This window comes from Scyliorhinus torazame, chromosome 13 (assembly GCF_047496885.1).
Source record: "Scyliorhinus torazame isolate Kashiwa2021f chromosome 13, sScyTor2.1, whole genome shotgun sequence".
Lineage (NCBI taxonomy): Eukaryota > Metazoa > Chordata > Chondrichthyes > Carcharhiniformes > Scyliorhinidae > Scyliorhinus > Scyliorhinus torazame.
In genome coordinates this window covers 156,234,833-156,259,264 of record NC_092719.1, presented here as the reverse complement: position 1 = coordinate 156,259,264, position 24,432 = coordinate 156,234,833, and the positions used below count along the sequence as shown (strand labels likewise).

Below are 24,432 nucleotides of genomic sequence, written 5' to 3'. Positions count from 1 at the left end.
TGCAAACTCCACACGGACAGTGACCCAAAGCCAGGGTTGAACCTGGGACCTCGGCGCCGTGAGGCAGCAGTGCTAACCACTGTGGCACCGTGCTGCCCTGGGAGTCTGAATTTTAACAATAGGTTTGGAGTTAACATTGTTAAAATGAGTCAATTAGCAGGGAGTAAAGTTGCAGGCCGGAAGTGGTTTCTTTCTAAGGAAGGCCAGGATGGAATAGAGGCAATGCCAGTGGGAATTAGCAGAACCACTGGTAGAAGTGGGACAGGTAGGGGGTGGTGTGGTGGTGGGGGCACGGCAAAGGCCTGAGAGAATGGAAAGAGAAGGGGCTGGATTCTCCGTCCAGCCGAGTCAGATTTCTGGTTCAGCATGCCGGCGGGATGCTCTGTTTTGCCGGCTGGTCAATGGGGTTTCCCATTGTGGGGTAGCCCCACGCCGTCAGGAAATCCCCGGGCTGCCGGCAAAATGGAGCATCCCAACGACAGAGATTCCAGCCCCAGATTTGTACATGAGAAACAAAATTAAAAAGTAATCCTACCCGAGGTGCATTTAGACTTGTTTGAATCAGTTGTAGTATGCCTGTAACTACATTGTGACAGGCATTTATACATGGAATAATCAATATAAATATTTATATTTTTAAATTGAAAGGGGCCCATTTAGGATTGAATTCAGCAAGTACTTTCCTATATGTTTTCCCAAAGACTGTGGATGCTGGATCAATTAAAATTTTCAAGGCTGAGATGGCTGGATATCTGTCAGGCAAGGATATCATAGAATATGCGAGTAATTGTGGATAAATTGACTTGAGGTATGGTTTATATATGATCTAACAGATTTAAAAACTTCCTCCTGTTTTTAAAAAAAAAGACAAATTAATTTGTGGACAATAAGAGTATACGGTCTGAAGATTTTGAATTGCCTGTAGATATTTTCTCTTTTATAGTGTTTACTCCACTCAAAGAAAGATGTTGAAAATTCATAGTGACTTTGACATCTTTAAACTGTGTAGGTTTTCTCACCCACTGCACAGAAGCTTTTAAATCAATGTAACATTTTAAATGTTCTGTACTTTTTATATATTTGCATATGTACCATCTTAATTCACTGTAGATAACTGTAGATGAATAAAACTGACATCCTTAGATTGCTGGTTCAATTCCACCTCAAAGGAAGTCTTTACCCTCCTTTTGGGGCCAGTTTAGCTCAGTTTACTAGACAGCTGGTTTGTGATGTAGAGCGAGGCCAGCAGTGTGGGTTCAATTCCCATACCGGTTGAAATTATTCATGAAGGCCCCGTCTGAGGTGTGGTGACCCTCGGGCTAAATCATCACCAGTCAGTTCTCCCCCCTCAAAGGTGAAAGCAGCCGATGGTCATCTAGGACCAAGGCGACTTTACTTACTTTTACTTTAAGTCAATAAAAATTTACTGTGCTTCAAATAGCTCTTAACACAAACTGAGTACATTTAACATACAGCTATCAGCTGCTGCAAATTAATATTTCAGGACAGTGAAGAATTATTTGGGGAAAATTGTTCATCTTCTGAGGGGGTTCTGGAACAGAATTAGTATCCAAATCAGAATTGCTTGATGCTATACCTCTTCCAGCTAAGAAATTGAGGATGTATGGAGCACGACTGAAAGAGAGATGGAAAAGAAATGGATGTAACATGAAGCATCACAATCCCTGTAGAATAATAAACTCCTATTATGTTTAATAAAATGTTTAAGTTGATCATAAATGATCAATATTGTAAGTCTTTGAAATAGCCAAATTCTCTTTTGGAGTTTAGATATCATACAAAGTTTGTTCTTCCATAGAGACCCTGTGGACCTGGTTCAATTGTAAAAAAAGATTAAAGTTAATTCCAAAACAAAATGCAGAATGCTGTGGAAATCAGAAAGGCCTGCTGACCTCTTTGTGCCTCATTGGATAGTGAAATTGTTGCACTGTGGAAGTCAGGAGTCCCTGCTGGCTCCTTTGTACCCCTCAGCTGGAGAGATTGCTTTTCATCACTGACTTTTTAACAGTTCACCTTGTCACCATATTAATAAGAGATAAAAAGCCAACATAAGGACATGAAGTGTGAAGTGCTATAAATATTTATGCATACTTCAAAAGTTGACAATTCTTATTTTCTTGGCATATTGAGGTCGTAAGTTATTCTTAACCTTAAGAATTCTGGGTGTTTTTGAAATTATCTTTTCAGATTCACAAAAGATTTGAGAAGTCAAGACTATTACACATGCTCACATTTGACTTGAGTTTACCTGTATCAGTGGAACAGTAATGATTCAGGATGTCTTGTAGAGAGATTATTAGAGCTCGTGAGCAACTAAAATTGATGTCATGTGGCATCTATGTTATCTTTAAGATTGACATGCTTTATTCAAATAATGAAAGTTTAATTGGAGCAAACTACATTTGGACTTGTTAAAATTATTTTATCTGTTTGAAATTCAAAACTTGTTTGAGAGCTGCATTGATTACCAGGAATGAGATCAAAGTGCTGTATGAATAGGTTAGGAACTTTGGCTGGTCTCCGGACAGGCAAGAAGATTGATGGGGATGTCATGCAATTCATTGATATGAATGTTAAAGTATCCCTTTATTGTTTTCATAATAGATGCAGTGCACCGAAAATTAATCTTTGGTTGTAAAAAATTTCAAAAAAAACATGTAGCTGGGAACTTAAATTACTTTTCTTCTCACTAGGGTTTTTAGAAAGTGTGAACAGACTGCCACTAAATGCAGATACATGGGTAACCATTGACCATTTGTTGTCTATAGAATTGGACATTTCTGTTTCATAAGGGATTTGTCGTTAAAATCTGATGGAAGCATTAGAGAGATGAAGTCCTAGTTGTATGCAGAGGAGACCATGTTTCCACATAATGGTTTCAAACTAGAACGATGTTTAATACCTTAGATTAAGCAGCAATGAGTTTGCAGGATGATTGATCGAGATAAAATTATGAAGGGATGGCACAGAGGACTTAGAAACAGACCGGTGGTCAAGGAGTTTAGAACAGACAGCAGGAAAATATCTCAACATGGTCGGTGAGAGACCAAAATGCGGTACCAACATTAGTGATTACAGCAGAAACCGTATCAATGTTTAAGAATATGTGCAGTTGGTGGTTGAAGGAAAGTGTTGAAAGGGATATGGGAACAGCGCAAGTACTTGGGATTTGGGCTGCTCTTCATGTGAAGAATAAATATCAACAGATTCTGGACTGAGCACCCTGCTTCCATATTGTAATGTCAATGTTGAATAATGTAAAAAGCAATTAACTGGTCTTCCACCCAACTTTTTCTTATTGTTTTCTTTCATTTTACTTTTCTTTGTCCTTCTATTTATACTTCATTCAATCCTTGTCCCACTCCCTCACTGGTTTTGTTCTTTCAATTATATTATCTGTCAATTATCTATATGTGGTGAGTTTTCTTAGTAGCCTTGAAGGCAAATACTTATTTTTTAGAGAAGAAAAATTTGCATTCATATGGAACCTTTCATGACCTAAATGTACCCGAAAGCACATTTCAGTCAATTAGGTAATTTTGAAGTGTCATCACTGTTATGTAGGAGAACATGGCAACAAATTTGCACACAGCAGGATCCCATAAATAGCAACATAATACTGATCCGATAATCTGTTATAGTTCCAGGATAACTATTGTCCTGAATCGCTGTTGATTGAAATAGTAACTCTGCCCAGTTCCTTGTCTTAATTTGCTGCACTTCCTCGTCTTGTCACCCCTTTGCTCGTTGACCTACATTGGCTCCTGGTCAAGCAATGCCTTGATTTTAATATTCTCATCATCTTTTCAGATCTCTCATGGCCTTGCCCCTCTCTATTGTAAGTGTCCTTCCTATTTATTTCCTTTGTTCCCATTTATTTTATGTTATTTTGTTATTTTGGTCCATGGACCCATAATCGGCATGTGCCTTTAAGCAGAAGATTCAAAGGTGAAGCAGCCTACTAGTCAGGCCACTGGAGTGGAGAAGCCAGACTTCTCAGCACCGAGTGGATCCTAGGGACCAGGTTTGGAGGGAGTTGGATTGATTGGTTAACTGGCAACTGGTGGGTTGGCTAGGGACAGTGTTTTGCTTGACAATGGCCAATGATTAAGTTCCTGGGTGATGCTTTCTGAAAGAAGTGGGCAGAAGCATTTAGACCGTGGAAAGTGAAAAGAACACCCTTTCTTTCTCTCTCTCTCTCTCTCTCTCTCTTCCTTGCAGAAGTGAAAGAACTGCTTTATTGTTCTGAAACCTGAGAGTGCTGTGAACCTAGAATGACTCCGAGTCTGCAGAGAAGGTAGACAACCTTGCCAGAGGAAACCATCTCAAGCCTAAAAGGGAGAAGTATCAAAACAAAAGCTGAACTTCAGAAAGACACAAACTAGAAATCATCCCAGGGCATCAAACATCCTTATCCTTTTACTTCTTTAATATTTCCTTTCCCTTTCCACCACTCTTTCCCCTCTGTTGATTTTCTGTGTGAGTGCGTATAGAGAGTGGGGGTAGTTAGGAGGGGGGGGGGGGTGTTGGGAAAGGGGTATTAGATAGTCATGCCCATTTAATTATAATACTGTACATAATAAAAGGTTAGTTTGTGTTAAAGTTACTGCAACCAAGGCCCTCGGGTATTTTAAACAACATTTAATTTCATCTGTGTTGTGACGTTGGAGTGAAATTAACCGCGCACTATCCCAGGATGCGTAACAGTACCTCTGTAATTCCTCAATCCCACAACCTCCCAAATATCTGCACTCTTCTAATTCTGGACTCTTGAGCATTCCAAATTGTAATTGTTCAACCATCAATGGCTGTCAGCTGCCTATGCTCCAAGTTCTGGAATTCCCTCCAAACCCTTCCACCTCTCTACCTCACTTGCCTCCTTCATAACACTTCTTGAAGCATAGCTCTTCGACCAAGCTTTTGGTCATCAGACCTAATATATCCTTCATGGCTCCGTGTCATACTTTCTTTTATATTGCTGCTGTGAAGAGCCTTGGGATGTTTCATTCCCTTAAAGGTCTAGAAGGCACTGAATAACATAATCGCCTAGATTATATACCCCAGTCTTTGCATGGGATGTGAAAAATACAACCTTCTGACTGAGGCGAGATGTCTACCACTGAACCATGGCTGACAGCGGGAAAGATTAGTGTGTCTGGTTTCAGAGCTCATTGGGAGAATTGATGGAGAGCATCCTGTAGTAGAAACAGGCCAGTCCACTTTTAAATGATTTTCGCAGCAGGTCTTGTAGAAAATTGATTAATGTGTTATACGATAACTTGCTACTCAGTTGTGGAGTCTTCACCTTCTGTAAAGCTCAGTTATCAATGGCTAAACATTTTTATTTTGGGCCTTTTTGATCTGAGGTGGAACAGAAATAATAAGCTAAGTATTGCAAATGAATGCATTCTTATTTTGCGGGAAGGCTGGTTTAAATTTGCAGATATCTATGAAATTCCTTGATAGGCATCCTATGTACATTTTAATTTTAACATGGCACAGTGGTTAGCACTGCTGCCTCACAGTGCCAGGGACCCTGATACAGTTCTGACCTCTGGCAACTGTCTGAGTGGAGTTTGTACGTTCTCCCAGTGTCTACGTGGGTTTTCACAGGGGCTCCGGTTTCTTCCCACAGTCCAAAGATGTGCAGGTCAGGTGGATTGGCCATGCTAGATGGCCCCTTAGTGTCCAAATGTCTAGGTGGGGTTACGGGGATAGGGCGGGGGATTGGTCTTGGGTACGGTGCTCTTTCAGAGGGTTGGTACAGACTCAATGGGCCGAGTGGCCTTCTTCTACACTCTTGGGATTCTGTGATTTCATGATATACACAATGCCTCATTTTAAAGCCGATAATTACAGGTTAGTCTGAGTTGATGTTTAGCTTTTTCTACTTTTAGCATTCATGACCTTGGTTAGGGTCAGTAAAATGCTCTATTATCCAGATACCAGTGTGACTGGACTGGCATGACTGGAACAGCACCAATAAATGTTTTTCTTGCAAAAGCATGCTTTGTAAAAGTATTTACATGATTTGTAGCACGTGGAAAGCTGCACATCATCATGCTTGTCTTAAAACTGATGAGAAATCTGTGGCAATCATAGAATCTCTGCAGTGTAGAAAGAGAAGTTTCGTCCCACCGAGACTGCACTGACCCTTCGAAAAAGCACCCTACCTAAACCCACACAGTCATCCGAAGCCGGAATTGAACCCGGTCCCTGGCACCGTGAGGCAGCAGTGCTAACACTGCGACCGTGCCGCCTCACAGTTAGTTCAGTATGAAATGCATACTTTTTCACCACAGGGAACCCACTCTACACGAATTTACAGAGCTTTGGCACATGTTGGCGAAGATGTTGGCAAAGATGGTGCTTAGAGTCCCTCAAGCACATGTAAGAATTACTGTCAGAGTTCAACTAAATAAAGCGGCCAACCTTATTTTTATTGCTTGTCCATGTAGGCTCCTCTTGTCAGTAAGTTAACTTGTATTGTTAACCAAAATGGAATGGGGAAGGATCTAAACCCCCAATGTCACTAAGTATATAGAATATCTTGGAAGTTTTACTACTGAGGAAAAGATGGAAGCATTGTTATTTGCATGATCGCAGATTTTAAATGAAACCACATCATCTGTAGCTCCACCTTGCCTCTGGATCAGTAATTTGTGGGTTCAAATCCCAGTCCATCAGTGCAAACACCGAGATGGAATCACTGAGTGAGTGCTGCACTGTCAAAGGTGATGTTTTATAGATGGAAGATTCAAGCAAGGGTCTTTCCTGTCTGTCCCCTCAGATAGGCCTTAAAGATTCCATGACAGAATATTTACAAGTCGAGCAGCGGAGTTATCTCTGGTGTTTTGGCCAATATTTATTCCTCAATCAGCATCACTAAAATTAGACTAATCTATGAATTACCTTTGGCCAGTGGTTGGGGAGTTGCACTCTTGCCTATAGTTCACACTTTTAATATGGAAGTTTCTCATTTCTATATAATCATATCTGTCCCACTCAATTGCTTTTGGCATGGCTATCTCGCCCCAGGTTCAAAGGTAGAATATCCTTGAATTACTATATTTTAAAAAGATCCAAGATTAGCTGCCTCATGTCATGTTAATGAAGCAAGTTTTCTTTTTGTGTGAATGTAATGATACTTGGGTCATAGACTGTATGAGTCTAGTGTGCAGTAGAGTTCAAAAATTAGAGGACCTGCTTTCTTTTAATGTCAGCAAACTAAAATCATTTCTTCTCTCAAAGTTGCCTGTTTTATTAGGCACGTGATCTCACTGCATAGTCACATCCATTCTCTGACACAGATTTATTTGTGGTTGATGTGTCATTTTTATTATTTTCAGGTTGCATGCCTGGTAAGAGTTCCTTCGGAAGTTGTCAAACAACGAGCCCAAGCTTGTCCTTCACTGGGTACCTACAAGGTGTTCATTGACATCGTAAGGCATGAGGTAAGCTGAATGCCATAGTGAAATAAGTGATTGTTACCCATGATGCAGTGGCTATGTTGATGAAGGTACAAATTGAAAATTGAACCAGAATGCATCTTTCCAGTTATGCCATAAGGGAATGATAGAGAAAGAAAAAATGCCAAGCAAGGACTGCATTTTGATCCTGCTTAACATCCCTTTGTGGGTTATCTCAGGAAGCCGTAGGAGGGAAATAGATCCTTACTGTGGTTTGAGTCATTCCTGCCTCTGCTCAGCACTGATGCAATGAAGCACATGCTGTTGTCACACAGTGATCCTGAAGAACCCAGGAGAGCCTGATGCAGGCAGCTAATAAACAGCAGCTTTAGCCAAGAGCCAGGCCCACAGCAAAACTTGCCCCGCCATCACAGAAGCCCATTCATTAGCTCTTCTTCACATTTAACAAGGTGCCTATTAGGAAACTTGTTTCTGGTAGACATTTCTCTGCCTTATCCGAATCATTCTGCATTTTAGCTGTTAATGAATTATAAAACAAAAAACTTCCAGGAATCATAATCTGTGCACTCTCCTCATATTTCTCACCACTTTTTGACCACTATTGAATCCGCTTTTGATGTGAATTTCCCACTTTTGCTCAGCGATCTGGTCAGTGACAGGAAGATTTTGTGTCTTGAGGCACTCGGGACACTTTTCCTTCTCCTGTTGTAGGTCATTTCCCCTTTGAAAATGAAGTAGAAAGTGTGAAGGCACTTTAGCAACAATTTAATAACAACATAATTTTATATAGTGCCTTCATCGCAATACAACGACCAACTAAACATGACGTCTCATGGAATGCAGTCACAGTGCTTGAAAACATTTCTGAATGGGGATGTGGAGGAAATGACTGAATGTATCCTGTGTCAATCTTTAACTGTTTTATTTTATGCCCGAGGGGAAGAAGTAGTTTGAGAGGGAAGGTGTGGTTCTAAGGAGAGATTTCAGGAAAGTTGCACGTGGTGTTGAAGATATGGAGGAGATGGCGGGAGAGTTAAATCACTTCCCCATGACATTCAATGGAATTACCATTGCTGGATCCTCCACTATCAACATCCTGGGGGTTACCATTCACCAGAAATTGAACTGGACGAACCATATAAATATTGTGGATACAAAAGTAGGTCAGAGGATAGGAATCCTGTGGCAAATAATTCACTTCCTCCTGACTTCCTAAGCCTGTCCATCATCTACAAAGCACACATCAGGAGTGTGATGGAATACTCTTCCCTTGCCTGGATAATTTATCATAGAATTTACAGTGCAGAAAGAGGCCATTCGGCCCATCGAGTCTGCACCGGCTCTTGGAAAGAGCATCCTACCCAAGATCAACACCTCCACCCTATCCCCATAACCCAGTAACCCCACCCAACACTAAGGGCAATTTTGGACACTAAGGGCAATTTATCATAGCCAATCCACCTAACCTGCACATCTTTGGGCTGTGGGAGGAAACCGGAGCACCTGGAGGAAACCCACACACACACTGGGAGGATGTGCAGACTCCGCACAGACAGTGACCCAAGCCGGAATCGAACCTGTGACCCTGGAGCTGTGAAGCAATTGTGCTATCCACAATGCTACCGTGCTGCCCTAAGTGCAGCTCCAACAACACTCAAGAAGTTTGACACCATCCAGGACAATGCGACTTGCTCGATTGGCTTTCCATCCACCACCTTACACGACCACAGGTACACAATGGCAGTGATGTATATCCTCTACAAGATGCACAGCAGCAACTTGAGTTTTTTTTGACCTCCCAAGAATACAATCTCTATATGGGCAGCACGGTAGCACAAGTGGATAGCACTGTGGCTTCACAGCGCCAGGGTCCCAGGTTTGATTCCCCGCTGGGTCAGTGTCTGTGCGGAGTCTGCACGTTCTCCCCGTGTCTGCGTGGGTTTCCTCTGGGTGCTCCGGTTTCCTCCCACAGTCCAAAGACTGCAGGTTAGGTGGATTGGCCATGATAAATTGCCCCAGTGACCAAAAAGGTTAGGAGGGGTTATTGGGTTACGGGGATAAAGTGGAAGCGAGGGCTTTAGTGGGTCGGTGCAGACTTGATGGGCCGAATGGCCTCCTTCTGCGCTGCATGTTCTATGTACCACCTAGAAGTACAAGGACAGAGGTAGATGGGAACACCACCACCTGCTGGTTCCGTTCCAACACTTCATACTGATTTGGAATTATATTGCCACTCTTTCATCAAAATCCTGAAACACTCTGTCTAACAGCATTGTCAGAGTATTGTCACTGCGTGGACTGCCCCGGTTCAAGAAGCAGCTCATGGCCACCATCTCCAGGGGAATTAATGATAAACATTAACTGCTGCCCTTGCCAGTGGGGCCCACATCCCATGATCAAAATAAAAAGATGACCATTATTTTTCCCAAATTCTGATTATCTCGTTGTACCTTGGCTAACTTGAAGATGTTAATGAGCAACTTATTGCACTGAGTACCTTTATAGAAATGGCTGGTGTTGGTGTTCATCGCCATGCTTGCCTGCTTTTACTGGGCATGCTCGATGCCGAAAGCTGTATCCTCCTTTGCTGGATTTCTGACAAGATCACCTCAGTTGCAAAGTTTACAAATTCAAGGGCCCTAAAGAGACATTGCAGTGATTAAATTTGCTGCTAGTCTGCTACTATAATAGTGCAGCAGCACTGCATGCTTGCCCTCACTCCCACTTCTTCCTGCCAGCAGTACGCTTCCTATAGACAAGAAGCAACATGTTGCATTTAAAGCCCTCCTTGAATATTTAATAAAGGTCTTTGCGGGGACATTTGGGTTGAGTCATGGCAGCACTGTGGAGGAAAATCCAACCTTGTTCTTTGGACGAGCATTGTCTTATTTGCTGATCTATGTTCTGAGTAGTGTTTTCTTTTCTCTTAAATTTTATTCCAATATACCAAAGGTGAACTGAATAAAGTATTTATTCATGACAGCCATCTAGTGTAATAGCAATAGAATCGAAGAAAAATAACTTAGTGGCATTGAAAGGAACAGTGTCAACATGTTTTTACATTCCATTTACTGTAGTAATATAGATTACCAAGGACTGAGTCCTGTTTATTCTGCCAAATCTCTCATTTCTGTTGTGAGAGTAGGGAAACCTGCCAGCTGTTCACATTGGAAAGTATGTTAAATATTGATGAGAATTGAGGCTGGAATAGATAGATCGTGTGTAGTGAATGAAAAGAACTTTCTAATAGGTAGAGACAAAGTTAATATTCTGGGAAAGAGAATGAGCCAGTGATTTGATTTGAAGAGTTTTTTCTCCCAGTTATGTGCATTAAGGATCATCTTTTGTGCCAGCGATTTCAGGCAACCTTCACAGAATTTTAAAATTAACCTGGTTGACAAATCTACAAATACTTATAAATTATTTATCGGAGTTGTTATTTGCATCTGTTAACTTGTATAAATCAAGAGTTGTACAGTGCAAATTGTAATGTGGCATTTAGTGCATTATTCAATCTCTACGTGCATCAGATCTCAAATTTGCTCCAGTGAAATCTAATGATTATAATTAAAACTTGAGGGATGGGCCTTCCCTTTTTTGACATTTACTTTGATCTATATCTGTCGGGTCTTTTGCCTCATAGATCATATTGACAAATTTGCTAATTAGATTGAATTTTGTGCGCAGATGACTCTAATTATCAAATAGACTTGACATGATGATCATTATTGTCTGTACAGCATCGCACCATCTGGATGTGTAAATGAAGAATAGTTGAGTCTAGACAGAGGTGCATCTTCTGTGTTGAATTTTACATTGCTGGAAATTGTCTGAGAACTTGTCAAATGATATTATGTTTTTAACCAGTGGGGTGGGCTTTGATAGTCCAGTTCGCAGAAAACCCAGATGGTTGTATTTGGTTGCGTTTAATCAGTCATGTTTTTTGAGTGCAAGTCTACAGCTCACAAATTATAGATAATGTATCACTAATTGGAAAGCTCCCTCTTAGACCACAAGAAAGATGCAGGAAGTGTAATTATCACACCAATGTACAGGGCCGACAGTTATTCAAAGATTAAAGTTTAGGTACTTTATTGGGGTAATTAAAAAAAATATATATATATTTATTCAAGTTTTTCAACAAATTTTCAACCCACCCCCCAACAAAAAGAAAGCAACAAGAACACAAGTAGAAATTATACATTGGATTTCCCCCATATACAGTAACCCCCCCATATAACAGTAAAAAACACAAATAGGGAAAGAAAAACCCACCTTGATCCAAACACCACCCCAAGAGAAACCCCCCCTCCCTCCACCCCCCCCGCCCCAGGGTTGCAGCTGCTGACCTCCTCCTAGCACTCCGCAAGATAGTCTAGGAACGGTTGCTACCGCCTGAGGAACCCCTGCACAGACCCTCGCAAGGCAAACTTTATCCTCTCCAGCTTGATGAACCCTGCCATGTCATTGATCCAAGCTTCCACACTAGGGGGCTTTGCATCCTTCCATAGTAGCAAAATCCTCCGCCGGGCTACCAGGGACGCAAAGGCCAGAAACCGGCCTCTTTCGCCTCCTGCACTCCCGGCTCGTCCGATACCCCAAATAATGCTAATCCCCAGCTCTGCTTGACCCGGACATTCACCACCTTGGACATAGTCCTCGCAAAACCCCTCCAAAACCCATCCAGTGCCGGGCACGACCAGAACATATGGATATGATTTGCCAGGCCCCCCGAGCACCTCCCACATCTGTCCTCCACTCCAAAGAACCTACTCAACCTTGCCCCTGTCATATGCGCTCTGTGAGTGACTTTGAACTGTATTGGGCTGAGCCTGGTGCAAGAGGAGGAAGAATTAACCCTACTCAGGGCATCAGCCCACAGACCCTCATCTATCTCCTCCCCAAGCTGCTCCTCCCACTTGCCCTTTAACTCCTCCACCGAGGCCGCCTCTTCTTCCTGCAGCTCCTGATAAATCGCCGAAACCTTGCCTTCTCCAACCCATACACCCGAAATCACCCTGTCCTGAATCCTACGTGCTGGGAGCAGCAGGAATTCCCTCACCTGCCGCCTCACAAACGCCCTCACTTGCATGTACCTGAAAGCGTTTCCCAGGGGTAGCCCAAACGTCTCCAACGCCCCCAGGCTCGCAGACGTCCCATCGACGAACAGGTCTCCCATTCTCCTAATCCCTGGCCGATGCCAGCTCCGAAACCCCCCATCCATCCTTCCCAGGACGAACCAATGGTTCTCCCGAATTGGGGACCAATCCGAGGCCCCCACCTCGCCCCTGTGTCGCCTCCACTGCCCCCAGATCTTCAGCGTCGCCGCCACCACCAGACTCGTGGTGTACCTTGTCGGCGAGAGCGTCAGCGGTGCCGTCACCAGCGCCTTCAGGCTCGTGCCCACACAGGACGCCATCTCTAACCTCATCTACGCCGCCCCCTCTCCCTCCATTACCCATTTACGGATCATCGCCACATCGGCTGCCCAATAATAGCCACACAGATTCAGCAGCGCCAGCCCCCCCCCCCATATCCCTGCTACGCTCCAGAAATACCCTCTTCACCCTCAGGGTCTTATTTGCCCACACAAATCCCATGATGCTCCTGCTTACCCGTTTGAAAAAGGCCTTGGGGATCAAAATGGGAAGGCACTGAAATACAAAGAGAAACCTCGGGAGGACCGTCATTTTTACCGACTGCACCCTGCCCGCCAGTGAGAGTAGCAGCATATCCCATCTTTTAAAATCCTCCTCCATCTGCTCCACCAACCGTGTCAAATTAAGCTTGTGCAGGGCCCGCCAACCCCTAGCTACTTGGATCCCCAGGTACCGAAAGCTCCTTTCTGCCCTCTTCAGCGGTAACTTTCTATCCCCCTTCCCTGGTCCCCTGAGTGCACCACAAAGATTATAATTTGAGTTTATACCCCGAAAAGCCCCCAAACTCCCTAAGGATCCGCATGACCTCCGCCATCCCCTCCACTGGATCCGCAACATACAACAGGTCATCGGCATACAACGACACCCGGTGTGCCCCCCCCCCCCCCCCCCCCCCCCCCGAACCAATCCCCTCCATTTCCTGGACTCCCTCAGTGCCATGGCCAGCGGCTCAATTGCCAGTGCAAACAACAAGGGAGATAAGGGGCACCCCTGTCTCGTCCCCCGGTACAGCCGAAAGTACTCCGACCTCCTCCGGTTCGTAGCCACACTCGCCACCAGGGCTCTATATAACAGCCTGACCCAACTAATGAACCCCTCCCCGAACCCAAACCTCCGCAACACTTCCCAAAGATACTCCCACTCCACCCGATCAAAGGCCTTCTCCGCATCCATGGCTGCCACTACCTCCGCTTCCCCCTCCACCGAGGGCATCATAATCACAATGAGGAACCTCCGCACATTTGTATTTAACTGCCTACCCTTCACGAATCCCATCTGATCCTCATGAATCACCCCCGGGACACAGTCCTCAATTCTCGTAGCCAGCACTTTCGCCAGCAACTTAGCGTCAACATTGAGGAGCGAGATCGGTCTATACGACCCACATTGCAATGGATCCTTGTCCCGCTTCAAGATCAAAGAAATCAGCGCCCTGGACATTGTCGGGGGCAAGGTCTCCTCCTCCCTCGCATTATTAAAAGTCCTCACTAGCAACGGGCCCAGCAGGTCCACGTATTTCCTATAAAATTCAACCAGGAACCCATCCAGCCCCGGGGCCTTCCCCGCCTGCATGTTCCCCAATCCTTTAACCAGCTCCTCCAGCCCAATCGGCGCCCCCAAACCAGCCACCTGCTCCTCCACCCTCGGGAACCTCAGCTGATCAGGAATCGTCGCATCCCCTCCTCCCCCGCTGGGGGCTCAGACCTGTACAGATCCCCATAGAAGTCCCTAAATACCTTGTTTATTCTCACCACACTCCGCACCGTATTCCCCCCTCTATCCCTAACTCCGCCAATCTCCCTCGCTGCCTCCCTCTTACGAAGCTGATGTGTCAGCATCCGACTTGCCTTTTCCCCATACTCATAAACCGCCCCCTGCGCTTTCCTCCACTGTGCCTCTGCTTTCCCCGGTAGTCATCCGGTCGAATTCCGGCTGGCGATTCAGTCGCTCCCTAAGTAACCCCTCCTCAGGGGCCTGTGCATAACTCCTGTCCACCCTTAAAATCTGCCTCACCAACCTCTCCCTCTCCCTCCTCTCTCTCTCTCTTCTCCCTGTGGGCCCTAATGGAGATTAGCTCTCCCCTGACCACCGCCTTTAACGCCTCCCAGACTACCCCCACCTTCACCTCCACGTTGTCATTGGCCTCCAAGCATCTTTCAATACACCCCCGCACACCCCCTCATTCGCCAACAGTCCCACATCAAGGCGCCACAGCGGGCGCTGGTCCCTCTCCTTCTCCAGCTCCACCCAATGCGGGGCGTGGTCCGAGATGGCTATGGTCGAGTATTCCGATCCCTCCACTTTAGGGATTAGCGCCCTACTCAAAATGAAAAAATCTATCCGGGAGTAGGCTCTATGACTGTGGGAAAAGAAGGAAAATTCCCTGGCCAACGGCCTGGCAAACCTCCATGGATCCACTCCCCCTATCTGGTCCATAAACCCCCTGAGCACCTTGGCCGCAGCCGGCCTCATACCCGTCCTGGACCTAGAACGGTCCAGTGCTGGGTCCAGCACCGTGTTAAAGCCCCCCCCTCCCCATATTATCAAGCTTCCTACCTCCAGATCCGGAATCCGACCCAACATGCGTTTCATAAATCCGGCATCATCCCAATTCGGGGCATATACGTTCACCAGTACCACCCGCACCCCCTGCAATCTACCACTCACCATCACATATCAACCTCCATTATCCGCTACAATATTCAGTGCCACGAACGACACCCACTTTCCCACCAGTATTGCAACCCCTCTGTTCTTCGCATCCAGCCCTGAATGAAAGACCTGCCCTACCCATCCCTTTCTCAGCCTAATCTGATCTGCCACCTTCATATGTGTCTCCTGGAGCATAACCACGTCTGCCTTCAGTCCTTTTAAGTGTGCGAACACCCGGTCCCTCTTGACCGGCCCGTTCAGGCCCCTCACGTTCCAAGTTATCAGCCGGATCAGGGGGCTACTCGCCCCCCCGCCAACTACCCATCTCCTTTTCTAGGCCAGCCACGTACCCGCGCCTCCCGCACCCTCCAGTCCCCCAGGCGGCGGACCCCCGCCCCAACCACCTCTCCTACTTCCAGCTCCAATTTGGCCAATGCAGCAGCAACCCAGTTCCCCCCCTCCCCCCGCTAGGTCCTCATCTAGCCATTTTGCTCCCCCCATGACACTCCCGTAAGTCAGCTGACACCTGCTGACTCCGGTGCCTCGTGCCATTCCATCGACCTCCCCAGTGTGAGAATCCCCCCACCCCTTGGCAGTCAGTGTGCGCTCCTCTCCAGCACTGCCCCCCCCCCACCCCGGCTCCGCCCCCATCCTTCCCTAGCGCGGGAAAAAGCCTGCGCTTTCTGTCTGAGCCGGCCCCGCCCCCTCTGCCACAGCTCCTTTTTGCGGCCTTACCCCAACTCCCCATCCCCGGGCCTTCACCTTCCCTCGCGGGGCCTTGCTCCTCCAACACCGACGCCCACAGCCCCCACATCAAATCCATTCACCCATCCCCACCCAGCACCGAAACAAAAAGAACATTCCCCAAACGCAGTAAACACAGTAAATATCCCCCCACGACAAACCCTCAGTTTGAGTCCAACTTTTCAGCCTGGATAGGTTCCATGCCTCATCAGGCGTTTCAAAATAGTGGTGCAGATCTTGGAACGTGACCCACAATCGCGCTGGCTGCAGCATCCCGAACTTCACCCCCTTCCGATGGAGAACCGCCTCAGCCCGGTTAAAACCAGCTCTCTTCTTAGCCACCTCCTGTTGCTCTTTCTAGCTTTAGTCTATTTGCTCTGTTTCGGTCACCTTTGCTCATGAGTCGCCAGGTATATTTATGATACCGCCACGTGGTTCAAGTTCAGGTTATGATTAATAACACAGCACACCGCTTAGTAAGGATTAAAACAACGGTCATTTATTATATACAACAAGCAATATTAATACCCTAATACTACTTTCTATATAACAAACCTATCACTACTGGCCAATACTTAACTTAGGAAGAGCCCACCAGGTCAGGGAAACGAATGGCTTGTCCAATCAAATCTGGCCCGCGGGATTCAAAAGGCTGCTACAGGTCGGTGGCTAGGTGTCTCTACCGGATAGCGATCATTGGATTCAAACTTACGATACACGGTGGCTGGTCTTGCGAAGGTCTCGAGCAGGCGAAGATGAGAGAGGGAGAGATCTGAACTTGGACCTTTACTTTTATAGGGCCCAGGGGCTTCCCGCCTCCCGGGGCGGCCCTTGACCCTGAGTCCCAAGTGATTGGATTCTGTCCCCAGTCTCTGGGGTCGATGTGTCCAATGGTGAGGCGATTCCTCGATCGGGGGTGGTCGCTCACCTGTCTTTGTTTCGGCCACTGCAGGCGCCGACAGGTCTGGCCCGGTATTCAATTGCTAATATGTTGCAATTGTTCCCGGGGATAGCCGATTTAACTGCAGATGTCTGAGTAGATTAGGTGTAAACAGTCCTGAATGAAACTGCGGATACCTGGGTTGATGGGCTGTTGATAGCCCTGAGTATCGATCTGGGCTACGTTCCCAGAGCTGAAGCTGCAAACCTGTCTGCAGCTGCCTGCTTGTGGCTTCTTGGCTGCTTTTCCCAGCAGTCTTTCGGTTTAGCCATTTTAAACTGGGTTTTGGCCAGATTAATCGGAACACAGCCATTTTACATGGCTACACTCCGCACTCCAGTCCTGGTAAATACGGATCTCCGTGTTCTCCCACCTGCTGCTCCGTTCTTTTTTGGCCCATCTCAGGACACACTCTCTGTCCATAAAGCGGTGGAACCTCGCCACGACAGCCCTTGGTGGCTCGTTGGCTTTGGGTCTCCTTGCCAGGACCCGATAAGCCCCATCCAGCTCCAGGGGCCTCGGGAAATCTCCCGCGCCCATCAGCGAATTGAGCATTGTGCTCATATATGCCCGGCATCGGGCCCCTCCACTCCTTCAGCGAGACCCAGAATCCGAAGATTCTTCCTCCTCAACCTATTCTCCAGGTCCTCAAATTTTTCCTGCCACCTCTTGTGCAGCGCCTCGTGGGCCGCCAGGCCCAAGATCTCGTCCTCGTTCTCCAAGGCTTTTTGCCGCACCTCCTGGATCGCCGCCCCTTGGGCCTTCTGGGTCTCCACAAGCTTCTCAATCGCCGCCTTCATTGGCGCCAGCATTTCTGTCCTCAGCTCCGCAAAGCAGCGTTTAAGGAATTCCTGCTGCTCCTACGACCACTGCGCCCATGCTGCTTGGTCTCCACCCGCCGCCATCTTGCTTTTCCTGCTCGCACTTTTACTGCATCAGGATCACTTTTTTAACCACTCCACTCCTGGTCCAATCCATAGAATGTCGGGGGAACCTTGCTGTCACCTTCCCACACTGGAAGCCATCGAACAATTGCCGTTGGGGCCCCTCTGAAGAGCCCAAAAGTCCGTTCCCGGCGGGAGCTGCCGAACGTGCGACCGACCTAGGCATAGCCGCAACCGGAAGTCCTTATTGGGGTAATTTTTAGGAAACTCGAGCACTGAAGGGGCATTTAACAAAGATGCAAAAGCAAAATACTGTAGATTCTGAAGTCTGAAGCCAAAACAGAAAATGGTGGAAATACTCAGCAGGTCTGACAGCATTTGTAGGGAGCGAAACTGTTAACATTTCAGTCAGTGACCTTCGGGTCGTGAATCTAAAACCCTAACTCTGTTTTCCTTTCTCTACAGGCTCTGTCAGACTTGCTGAGTATTTTCAGCATTTTCTGCTTTTATTTAGGGGGTAGGTTTATTTCTGTACTTGGGAATTATTTGGGTTAGTTCCCACATAGAAACTTAACACCAATTTTAGGCCAGGCTCTAATGGCCAGAGTATTGTTGCCTGATAGGCCAGCAGCAGTCAAAATATCTGTCATACATAACATCGAAATAGGAGCAAGAGTAGGCCATTCGGCCCTTCGAGCCTGATCCACCATTCAGTATAATCATGGCTGATCCTCGATCTCATTTCCGCGTTCTCCCCATACCCCTTGATGCCATGAGAATCTAAAAATTTATCTAACTTTCTTGAATACATTTGGTGAACATTTCTCCTGAGAGTGGATATTTATCAATTTAAGTCTTCTGAGGATTGTGCGTTCATGTTTCCCGGTATCCTTACAGATTGATCATTTCAGAAAATTAAATATTGAATATTTCCACTGACCATTTCTTTAGAATGGTTCTTAAATGATATAATCATTGTTACCATAATCAAACATCACAAATCCTGTCTCACCAATTCATGATGAGTAATTTATACTTTTATACTGAAGAGATGAGACCTTTAGCAGCCAAGAATTTTGAATAAAAATATTGATGAAAATACATATATGAAGAACCACAAAAGTATCTTCCAAAGGTACTAATTTCAGTGATAATGATGGAGCTAGTTTCTGGTTTTCCAACAGTTACCAGGGCTAAAGATCACGGACCTGCTCTTGCCTCTTTCCTATTGGAAAGTTTTGAAGCAAAATGCAGCCCTTATACTACCACCTTGTTAATGCAGTGCAGAGTGAGAATTGAATCTGGAACCTGGGTTACGGGGATAGGGTGGAGGTGTATGCTTAAGTAAGGTGCTCTTTCCAGGAGCCAGTGCAGACTCACTGGGCTGAATGGCCTCCTCCTGCACTGTAAATTCTATGATAATTCTACGATTCTCTGATCATAATGAATCAATTGTGCATTGCTTTCACCAACTGAGCCAGTGAGGTTGAGCGGAGTGTTTCATGTATTTTGCAAGTACCTTACATTGGTACCTGACACAGGGAAGGAAATTGATGGAGTGTGTTTGCACTAAAGCTTACAGGACTTGCAACATTTGTTCCAGATTGCATTGGTTTTGTGTGTAGCAACCTAGATCTATTTTTTTCTCCAAAGCTGTATTGATATCTGAACCAGCATGATCTTATTTTATAAGGGTTGCTGCATTGCTTCCGATGCTCTGGAGCAGTTGAAATGTTGCGGATTGAATGGCGTTGGCATTGTTAGAATCCAGCTATAATCCTGTAAAGTTTCCATGGGCAGGGAAAATAGGACCAATTCTTAACATTATAGAAAGTCTGTTTGAAAAGATTATTCACAATTTCTATTACCGTGGGCAACATGGTAACATAGTGGTTAGCAGTGTGGCTTCATAGCGCCAGGGTCCCAGGTTTGATTCCCTGCTGGCTCATTGTGCGGAGTCTGCACATTCTCCCGTGTCTGCGTGGGTTTCCTCCGGGTGCTCCGATTTCCTCCCACAGTCCAAAGATGTGCAGGTTAGGTGGATTGGCCATGCTAAATTGCCCTTCGTGTCCCAAAAAGGTTAGGTGGGATTATTGGGTTAGGGGGATAGGGTGGAAGTGAGGGCTTAAGTGGGTTGGTGCATACTCGATGGGCCAAATGGCCTCCTTCTGCTCTGTATGTTCTATGTTCTAAATGTAACAGTTTGTTGCATTAAATGTTTCAAAGTGTTTCCTAATTTTATATGGATAGTTATTGTTGCCTTCTCTCCTTTCCCCCCAGGGTATCCTAGGACTCTACAGGGGCTATGGAAGTACAGTGAAACGTGAGGTCAGAAATTATAACATAAACCCCTTTCCTCTGCCGATTTTTAACAAGTTTAATGCAACTGATTTTGTTGCTTCGAGCTCCGTTGAGCGATTGTAGCAGCGATAAGACAGCCGTTTTAAACATTTAACAATCAATTTCTCCCATTTATTCCTGCCCTTTCTTTCCAGCCTTCCTCCTCCAAATTGAATAAACCTATCCTTTCAGTCTGTGTGTGCAATTACAATGGTACAAATTAACAGCTAGTGTGCTCTCTTTATGGATCCTTTATGGATCATGTGTGATGGATGTTTGCTTGCATTGTTGAAGAACGTGTGCTTGCATTTTCATTGTATTTGGTAGTTGTAAAAAGAAACGACTGCGGCCGAGTGAGTCCGGTCAGGGAAGATTGTATTTTCTGGCCTTGTAGAATTTAAAAGATGATGGATTCATTTAATGTCCATGAGGATATTGACTGCGGACAACATTATATCTCATAAACTTAATTTATTGCTAACATTTTATAGAAAGGACCACAAAGCAATATAAAGATGAGATTTTGATTTTTTTACTGTCAGTATTTTTTTAAATGTTATGTGAAATATGTAAAATGTTATATAAGATGATCAGGATGGAATTCATTTTTCCAATGGTTGAACGATCACTGTCTCATGATATTAGCTAAAGTTGACCTCTGCAAAGTGCATTAGATACCAAGGATTGCCATCAATGCAGTTGGTTATTCCAAGCTATTCAAGCAGTTATGATGGTTCTGTTGGGTGGTTTTGAATTAGACTGATGTTTTATCGCTATGCTTAGCAACTATCACTATGCTTAGCAACTGACAAAACTCTGAAATAAAAACAGAAAGTGCTGGAAATACTCAGCAGGTGAGCAAGCATCTGGAGAGGGACACATTTCAGGTCAATAACATTTCATCAGAACAGTACTGGCAAACTCTGCCTGGTTGTTCTTTTGGTTGATACCAGAGTGTGGCAATTTGGTTCCTTGACCTTGTGGAAAAGCTTTTCTGTTATTAATTTTATATCATGATTTTTCACAACCTCAGTGAACACCCAACCTTTGCACCGTTGTAATGTAGGCAAATGTGGCAGCCATCTTGTGCACAGTAGAATTCCGCAAATATCAATACGATTAATTGCCTGGTATTTTGCAATGTAAAATGACAAAATAATCACTTGGAATACAGCAAGTACTCCACGTTCCATGCACTCATCCCTCAGGCTTCATTCCTCTTTAAGTACAATAGATCTTTGATGATGCACCACTGTCGTGGTTAAATGTGAAAGTAATTTCAAGTAATTTGTTCTTCGAGTAATTTATAGATGGTAGACAGCTATTTTGGTTTGTTGTGGGATTTTCTCATCTCACAATATCCCAACTTCAATAAAAACAATTGAATTAGTATTAAGTATGACATTTTATCTTTGTACTGTATGTTTCAATATCTACTCACCTTTATTTTCACTCACTCCAAGAACCACATTAATTGACCATATAAAGTTAGTGGAAAATTGCACAGACAAGTAACATCTGGCTTATAATCACTATCTGGAGCCTACATTAGTCCTTTGAGTAAAAGGAAATTACTTCGACACCCGCACATGAACACTAATGTGATGCATGTAATTTGCATAAAGTTACAGATGTGTGATTTCTTCATCAGAATTTAAGGCAGCACAATTATTCATGCCATTTGGTAACATTTTTACTCTGTTTACTTAATTTCAAAATAAATTGAAAGACTTAAGCATTTCTGAAGTTAATTACGGACATGTGTTTTGTGGTTAAAAATATTATTGACATTGATGAATGTTGTAGTAGCCACTATGTATAACACGGCAGGTGTGAGTAAGTTGGTAAAGTATTTTCTATAATTTCTAAAAGAGAACATACTGTCAGTCCTAGCTGATGGTCAAACCCTGCAGCAGCTCTGTTCCATTGCTTCATAATGTTATGTTTTTTCCATTTTTAAGGAATCCTGTGATGCTCCATTTTTAAGGAATCCTGTGATTCTCACCCCTGAAATCCTTTGTGCATTTCCTGAAGTTAAAGTGGCTGACAAAGCTACAATCTTGTATATGTATTCAAGCTATTGGTAATATAGTGTGACGAATGCTTTTGCAAGTCCCGTGAGGTATGCATAAGCACTATATAGAATTTGAGTGTTGAGATACATGTAAAGACATTCATTTAAATGGCATTTGAAGCCATAGAACTGATGCAACTATGAAGCTTTTTTATAAAATAAAATAGTGGAATATAGAGCAATGAGAGCCTGAGCTTTTTGAAAGGTTCGTGGATCACATTTAGAGTCTAAAGTCCTAGAAAAATCTACAACCATCTTGGATGTTTTTTTTTAAATCACGAGTTAGCTCTGACTGATGCAGGATCAATCACACATGATTGCGCTAGGCAAATAAATATCTTGTTGGATGATGGCTTTGAGTAGTTCCCTGCTCCCTTTATTTTAAAATTATCTCACTGTGCGTAGAGTCAGATCTTACTCTGTGAATGAAATGCAGCTGGTCAAAATTAGGCACAACTTTTATGTATGTGTGGAGGCATTGTAGAAAGATTTACTTTATGTGGGTGGCTCCTGTGCATATATCTGGGTTATAGCAAGTAAATAAACTTAGCTGTAGGGTCACTTCAGCTACTCAATCCTCTTCACACTGGTGTCACCTGGTGGAACAGTTACATAATACCTCCATTCGGTGCGAAGTTTATAATTGCTGTCAGAGCTCAGTGGTATCATCGGATCCAGATTAAAGCGTTTGAAGGAACTTTGGATGGGTTGGTTCTGCCTGCCCAGAAGTATCCATTAAAATCTTAAAACCAGCCTCCCACCCCTCCTAACATCAGCTTTTTAAATGTTATGATTAGCAACATGCTTTGGGATGCTACTTTACATTTGAAGGCTTTGTATAATACATCGCTGAGGGTGTTTTCGTTCTCCTTGGAACAGCTTGTAGGAAAAGTCAGGATCATTTGCGTTTAAGATGTCTTTATGCTTGTGTCTTTGAAAGCTTTTCCATCCTCTCAGTGAGAAAGTGGCCTGACTCCCTTCATGTGAATTTGGCCATGTTTGTGTGATCAAAGTGGCTCAACCATGATTCAGAAATACTGTCTGTTCCAGAATTCTTGGAGATTCATTTCCGCTGATCAGAAAACAAGTTTGAATAGCTCACAAAGGCTTGTTGCTCTGCTTTGCTAGAAACCAATTCAATTTCAGTTGCAATTTCAATCATCAGGATCCATTTATATGAGAACTTTAATTCAAATTAGCCAGCGATTTGGGATGAGGTTCAATCTGGGGCGACGTTGAAGAACAAATAATTTAAAGGAAGCCGATTTGAATGAACTGTGCAGTATCATCAGGGTTGCACTTGCCCCTAATAATAAATGAACACTTAAATTTTTAAATTTTTTTTAGAGTATCCACTTAATTTTTTGGAAAAAAATTAAGGGGCAATTTAGCGTGGCCAATCCACCTACCCTGCGAAACCCACGCTAACAGGGAGAGAATGTGCAAACTCCACAAGGACAGTGACCCAGAGCTGGGATCGAACCTGGGACCTCGGCGCCCTGAGGCAACTGTGCTAACCACTTGCACCACCGTGCTGCCCATGAACACATTTTTATGGTGGTGATGGAAAAATTAAATGGGTTTCATATATTAACTCTGGAGAAAATGCAAGGGACAACTTGTGAAAAGTGAAAGGCTCTCTGATCTCAGTAACTTCTATTACAATTATGTGCAAAAACAATTACAGTGAGGAAAGGGGTGAAATATGAAGAATATTTTCCTTCATGATGTGTACTGCATGCTTGTTCACCCAGAGCTATGTTGTTTATGAATTTAGATCTGCTGGTGAAAGTAATTTTTATTCATCACTCCTTAGGCACATATACCCTTTGATTGTCCAATAGTATTTAGCTGTATTTATAAGGTGTAATATGCTGTGGCACATACTTATTTTCGAGGCAAAAATGAGTTTTATTTTTATGCTCTAATATCTTGCAGACAGTCACATCAGCTTTTTTTCCCCCCAGCATAACAAAAGTAAAATCCTATCTGGTACTTATTTTCTGCCTCACTGAACAAGTGTTATTTAGCCTACCTCCATCTGGAAGCAGGAAAAGGGTAACAAGCTCTTTTTATTTTTTGATTTCTCTAAAGGGTTCTGAATAAATGAATAAATTTAGAGCCCAGTGAATACAAATTTTGCATACTAACAATTAGATAAAACACACTGCTACAAATGGATGCTATT

General features: G+C 44.2%; 1 protein-coding gene across 2 annotated transcripts in view; it reads left to right on the top strand.

The window, feature by feature from the left end:
• The window catches only part of slc25a26 (solute carrier family 25 member 26), a 361,771-nt gene that overhangs the window by 89,967 nt on the left and 247,372 nt on the right, over window positions 1-24,432 (top strand). For both annotated transcript variants that reach the window (XM_072472312.1, XM_072472311.1), the window contains exons 4-5: window positions 7,371-7,475; window positions 20,111-20,158. In XM_072472312.1, the coding sequence (XP_072328413.1) occupies window positions 7,371-7,475; window positions 20,111-20,158 (153 nt within the window). The remainder of the gene's footprint in view (window positions 1-7,370; window positions 7,476-20,110; window positions 20,159-24,432) is intronic.